The 6,585-nt window shown below is 48.2% G+C and overlaps 1 protein-coding gene across 1 annotated transcript; it reads right to left on the bottom strand.

Annotated features, from left to right (window-relative positions):
* Positions 1 to 392: 392 nt before the first annotated feature.
* On the bottom strand, positions 393 to 5,020 carry FABP1 (fatty acid binding protein 1). Its single transcript, XM_034064940.1, has 4 exons — positions 4,954 to 5,020; positions 3,333 to 3,505; positions 1,056 to 1,148; positions 393 to 510 (listed from the first exon to the last, which is right to left on the bottom strand). Exons 1-4 carry the CDS (start codon positions 5,018 to 5,020, stop codon positions 460 to 462), a joined length of 384 nt encoding a protein of 127 aa, XP_033920831.1. The 3' UTR covers positions 393 to 459.
* Between the last annotated feature and the right edge of the window lie 1,565 nt (positions 5,021 to 6,585).

Raw genomic sequence — 6,585 nt, 5'->3', positions numbered from 1 at the left:
AGAACACCTACTTGTGCCTCAGCAGAACAGCAAGAAAACAGACCCAGGGCTTTTCCTTTGTGGAATGTCTCAGTGATTTTAGTGATGTTTCTCCAGATATAAGATAAATTTGCTGGAGGCAACATCTGCTTTTTAGGTGTGGTTGAGCTAAGCCCTTCCATTTGTCCATCCAATGTCCAATGTGACAATCCATATTGGTTCAGTTCTCAGTATGAGAATCAGTCATAGAATCACAGAGCACATCTCAGTGGGTCACTTGTCAAGCTCCATTCACTAACATCAGCACAGCCTTGTTTCAGCCTGTTGCCTGATTTTTACCAGGGCTTGTGTGAGTTTCAGAGTGTTGCATTTCTTTATAGCAACAGTGAAGAGGTTGATGATAACAAAAAGGCTTTTAATACAAATTTTACTTTAATGGACACATTTTACACAGTAAAATGTTTGGTGTGTGCGGGGTTTCTAGATTCTCTTGCTGACCCTCTTGTAGGTGATGTCTCCCACTTTCATAGTCTGAAAAACAGATGGAGAGTGTCAGCTTTTCATAGAACCATTGGAAACAGCCCATAAGGATCATCACGGTGCTTGCCTCCAAACTCTACTTGGAAAGGGTCTGGTCTTACAAATTAAATCAGGACTGGTTCCCAGTCTATCTCCTATAAACTGAATTATTAAAGCTTTGGATTTCTTTATGAGTACCCCAAAGCAGGTAGGGGTAATCTAGCATCCTTCAACAGGGATCAGTCTGCTGCACCTCTCCTTTAAAAGAGCCATGTCCACACATATATCTCTGCCTCTGGGTGGGTGAAAATGTGCCCTCATTACATGTAATTTTGTTAAGCAATGCATACTGGCATCCTGAAGAGTACTTTTTGGATCAGACTACAATGAAAACCTGCCTTCAGTGCCTGGCCAACTGGTAACTTTGGCTGCAGAGTCTGTGTGCTCATCTCCACACCTCCCTAAGGTCCCCAGTATCTCTAGAGGCTTTCCAGGGCCAGACACTAAAGGCATCTGTATGCACCATTACATCAGCCATTGTCCCCTTCTACACTTACAAGGGTGATGGTGTCTCCGTCGAGTTCAGTGATGGATTTGATCCCTTTCAGGTCTGCAATCAGTCTGTTGTTACCTTCCATATGAACAATAGCCTGGTAAGAGGAGACAGAGGCATTCATGTTGTTGCTGGAGACCATCTCAATTCCAACCCAAATCTATGATTCTATGATTCTGTCCTGTTCCTTCTGCACTAAGCTCCCACCATCCCTACTGCAAACTGTCTGGAGAAAGCTGCTTCCAGGTGATTCTGGCTTTCCTGAGAGGAGGAGGAGAGAGGGTTGTGCTGGTGGTGACTACAACACAACAAGAGTGCGGATCTTTACTTTGGGATGTGGTTTTGGCCCCATACCTACTTCTCTCCCCTTCTAATTGTGACTCACTCATGTATTGTTATATGTCAGAGCAGAGATCCTTGGCATCCCTTAGCATCACACAAACACATGAGTTTTGGGGCAGAACAAGGAAGGATCTTCACCCTGCCAATACTGCCCTGATGCTCCTTGGGGCAGCTCCTTGGGGCAGCTCCTCATGCAGCACCCAGACTAAGAGGAGCTGCACACCTCCAAGGAGCAAACTGGGACACTGGGACATGTCCTATCCCTTGCCCACCTATTGCAGCAACCTCCTTTGGGATGGGGTGACAGGGAGCTGGGTGACAGCATGGCAATGGGGAGAGTCTTGATCAAGGTGGGAAACTGTTTAAGGAGCTTTAAGAGACTCACTCGTGGCTGGAAAGCTCTTGGAGGCTCAGGCACATCTGCTGGGTCTATAGCCCTCAGGAGCTGCCCATGTAAAAGCAGCAGCACCTCCAGGGCAGCAATCATTGATATGATTCAGATGAACAACCCAGCAATTTCAGTTGAACCCATTTCAGTTCCTCTGCCTGTCCAGCTATAAGGGTTGTTCATCTGCCCTTGAGCTGCTGAATGATGGAGGGTGAAACTCTTCTAATAGCTTTTACCCCCTAGTTTATGCACAAGGGACTGCAATGATGCTCATAGCAGCCTTCCAGTATCTGAAGGGGGCCTACAGGGATGCTGGTGAGGGACTATTCATTAGGGACTGTAGTGATAGGGCAAGGGGTAATGGGTTGAAACTTAAACAGCAGAGGTTTAGACTGGATATAAGGAAGAAATTCTTTCCTGTTAGGGTGGTGAGGCACTGGAATGGGTTGCCCAGGGAGGTTGTGAATGCTCCATCCCTGGCAGTGTTCAAGGCCAGGCTGGACAGAGCCTTGGATGACATGGTTTAGTGTGAGTTGTCCCTGCCCATGGAAGGTTGGAACTGGATGATCTTAAGGTCCTTTCCAACCCTAACTATTCTATGATTCTATACTGGAAGTTGTGATATGGCACACAAAGCAGGTATGGCTCTCAGAGACCCCTGGGGCATTTCCTTGGTGATCATCCCTCCTGATTTCATCTATCCCTGAAATATCATCTTCTCCTGAGGTAGAAGTGAGAGGCAATAATGCTGGCAGCACTGTCTTGACATTTGAGGAGCCATTGCAAATAATGAATGGGAGCTGGCCCCATTTCAGGGGTGATAACTCCTCACCTTGCCAAATCATCTCACCCTGTGTCAGCAGAAGCAATAGGAAAAGCTAGCATAGACCAAGCACTGGGACACCAAGGGAGAGATTTATTGGTTTATGATTTCTTGGCTGACTTTCCTGCACTGCCTTTAAGACAACAAAAAGGTGGGGGTATATTTTGTGTTGTAACATGACAGAAAGTCAACCCTTTTCCACCTTGAATCTTACAAACCTTTTGCTGTCAGAAAAACCCCAAAAGCAAATCCCCCATGACAAAAGGGTTGTTAAAGCAGTGACTCCCAAACTGGCAATTGGAGTAGAAATCTAAGAAACTGAATTTAGAAAGGCAAGGATTCATCTGCAGAAGTGCTGCTTGGGGAGCTTGGGATCTAAAAGCAAAGAGGTGGCAACTTTGGAGCCTCAGGCTCTGAGATTCTCAGGAAGGTGACTCAGAAATGTGCTGTCACTTTCAGGAATGAGACCCTAAGAGGCTTGCTGAGGACCTGGGCAGTGGTGTCACATCTGCAGACCTGGTTTCAGCTATTATCCCCTTCCCATTACATGGAATCATGCATGCAAACTGTGAGAGACAGAACCAGGCTGCGGAACTACCCAGGTCTTCTCCCTGTGTCAGCTTTAACACCCATAATCTGGTCATTCCCTTTGCTCAGGTGCAGAGGGAATGGCTGGAAAGGGAATTTAATGTCCCTGAGCCCTGGCACGGGAGGAGCTCATCACCCACCTTGACTTTCTCCCCTGACAGCATCTCCAGCTCACACTCCTCCCCAATGGTGAACTCTTGGTGCAGCACTTTGGAGCCGGTGGTCACTGTGATCTTGAACTTCTTCCCATCCTGCACGATCTCTGAGGTGCTCTTGATGTCCTTTCCTTTCTGGATCTGTTCATCGGGGAGCCCTGCCCAAGAACAAGAGACATTATTCAGCCTTGGAGCCATCAGTAAGCACGTTGCTGCTGCTGAATCATAGAATCACACAATGGTTTGGGTTGGAAAGGACCTTAAGATCTTCCAGTTCCAACCCCCCTGGTGAACGAATGAATGTGGCAGGATTTGGGGATGCAGAGCCAGGAAGATCTCTGTTGCAGGGTGGAAAAACCTTGCAATGATGATGATTCCCATAGGTCACATAGCCCTGAGTCTGGTGGGAAGAAGAATAACAAATACTGCCATTCTGATGTGTGGGAAGTAAGACATCTCCCTTGTCTCACTGACCTAGCTGGTAGCAGAACAGATACCTCCCTGTCTAAGCATTAGATAGAGGGAATCCTGATTGTCTTAATTCCTCTGGCAAACAGAGAAAATGGAATAAATAGAGTCAGGATAAGAGAACCAAGTGGGTTTTTGTTGTGTCCCTCAGAACCAGTTCACTCTCTCCAAAAGCCTGAATCTGGTCTGACAGGTAGAGCCCCTCCAGCACATAACTGTGCAGAAATCATGCAGTCTCCTGAATCCCTGTGGGAACACATTCCCTGGCATGGACACGGATGGAAATGTAGTCAGCCACATTCAGCATTAAGAGTTTAAAAACCCCAACTATTTTTGTCTCTTCATCAATCTCTTCATCAGGGTCAGTAGCAAGAGGACAAGGGGTGATGGATTCAAACTGAAACAGGGGAAGTCCAGGTTGGACCTTAGGCAGAAGCTCTTCCCTGTGAGGGTGCTGAGGCACTGGCACAGGGTGCCCAGAGAAGTGGCAAATGCTCCTTCCCCAGCAGTGTTCAAGGCCAGGTTGGATGGAGCTTGGAGCAGCTGCTCCAGTGGAAGGTGTCCCTGCACGTGGCAGGGGTTGGTACTGGATGAGCTTTAAGGTCCCTTCCAACCCAAACCATTCGATAGTGATGCTATGCTTTTTCTGATGAATGGTGGAATCTGGTGCTTTGCAGCATCACAGAGCAGCTGCATGATGGGCTGAGCAATGTCCTGCTGGCCTTCAAATATAGAACCATAGAATCATAGAAGAGTTAGGGTTGGAAAGGAAATATCCCAGCTTGATGGAGCAGATCTGCAGTCTCCCTGACCCACCCGGGTCCTGCTGGGTTATCCCATGCATGCAGCATTCTGCTGTGGCTGCAGACCCTGCTAAGACCATTTTCCTGCAAGCCATGCATTTAATCCAGCATCTTTGGCCTCCAGCCGCCAGCCAGGGAGATGCTTTCTCTTCTATCTTGAGACCACATCTCCATGTACACCCATTAAAAAGCACCCCAACAACTGCAAGAAGACAGTCAGAAACAGACAATCTGAGAGATGGTTTCAATCTGCATCATCAGTGCATCAGTTGGACTCCCAAACACCAGTGGGACCTGCAGAGGCAAAGCAACACTTAGCACATGAAGGCACTTACCCATGGCTTTCATAAAGGACTCAAAGTTTTCCTGGGACTGGAGCTCATACTTTCCAGTGAAGCTCATGATGGAAAGGCTCTCTGTGCTCCCAATACAAGAGAAGGTGCCTTGCTGGTGAGCAGAGCTCGGTTTTATAAGGTCCTTTTGCCTTAAAGGCTGGTCAGAGGTAAGATGATGTAATTGTTTTATGGCCATGTACAAATATTAACATAAAACTGGGCAATGGTCAGTGACAAACTGTACATTTGATGGACCTCGATTTACAACGTGGGGGCAGGGAAAATGCCATGAGCTCATTTTATGGAGGCAGCAACGTGGCATCCATAAATAAATAGGGAATAAAGTGTTCAAAGAGATTGATTATCAGAAGAATAAGCCCGGCCATCTACCAGCTGGCAGCCTGGGAGCACACCTCTGGAAGGGGAGAAAGTGACGGAAGATTAGGGTTATGGCTCCAGGGGGTTTCTATTTATGTATATGCTGGGTCTTTAGCACTGGTATGGGGAGTAGTGGCTGCACACTGGCTTGCTCACTCCTTCACTTGCCTTGTGGTCCACTGTAGCAGAGGGTTTTGGTGTAACCCAGATGCAGCAGTAGTCACAAAGTCACCATTACAATCATAGACTCATAGAATGGTTTGGGTTGGAAAGCACCTTAAGATCATCCAGTTTCAGCCCCCTGCCATGGGCACGGACACCCCATAGTAGAACTTGTTGCCCAAGGCTCCGTCCAGCCTGGCCTTGAACACTGCCAGGGATGGAGCGTTTCCCACTAATCATCGTCTCCTAAGGAAACATGATTCAAAATCAAATCCTGGGCTTCACCTGGTCCATCCTGAAGACTGCAGTTTGATTCAGACTGCATCACTAATGGCCTTGCCTCAAGGAAATGGGTTTCATGTGGGTCAGATGGACCGGTGCCGTTAGTGACCTACTGAGGCTATTGCCAGGAACCACCACTATAACCCCCATTCCCCCTCCTTTCCCCATAGGAGCCACAGTCAGTTGTGCACAGAAGGAGCCTTCTGGCCCTCAGAGCCATGTTTCTGCCAAAGGCCACATCATCAAAGCAGGGCCAGCAGCAGCTTCCAAGCTGAGCCTCATTCCTTCCTCCGAAGCAGGGCTCAGAGCTGGGCTCCTCTCCAGTGCGGTCCCCTTGGCTGAGCATCCTGGGTTGCTGCGTGATGTTTGAGCATCCGTTCTCTGGGTCTGCACTCCCAGGCTGTGCTTATTGCTCCCACCTCATCCTCTGCTCCAGTGAATTACTCCTCCCTCCCAAAATCACCAGCTCAGGGATTTTCCCCCTTTTCACTCACTTTCCTTCTCCTCTTGGCAGTTCTTCCATTCTGCCTTCTCACAGCACCTTTGGCCTTTTGAAATCATGGATAAATGCAAAAAACCCTCTGTTTCCTTCCAGTTTGGAGATGCTGTCAGAGCCCCTGCTCCTGCAGGCTCAGCCCAGGGCTGCCGCCACCTCATCTCTCTGTGCTGACCAGTGATGCTTCCTGGGCTTCATTCAGCCTCAGTTTCTGGTGAATTAGTACAGGCAGTGTCAGCTCAATGAGGCAGCAGAGGGAAAACCTCTGCTGGAGGGTATCCATATGGAACATCACCCATCCGCACCATGGAGGG

The sequence above is a fragment of the Melopsittacus undulatus genome, chromosome 7 (assembly GCF_012275295.1).
Source record: "Melopsittacus undulatus isolate bMelUnd1 chromosome 7, bMelUnd1.mat.Z, whole genome shotgun sequence".
NCBI lineage: Eukaryota > Metazoa > Chordata > Aves > Psittaciformes > Psittaculidae > Melopsittacus > Melopsittacus undulatus.
The sequence above is the reverse complement of the archived record's forward strand: the minus strand, read 5'-3'. Positions and strand labels throughout refer to the sequence as shown.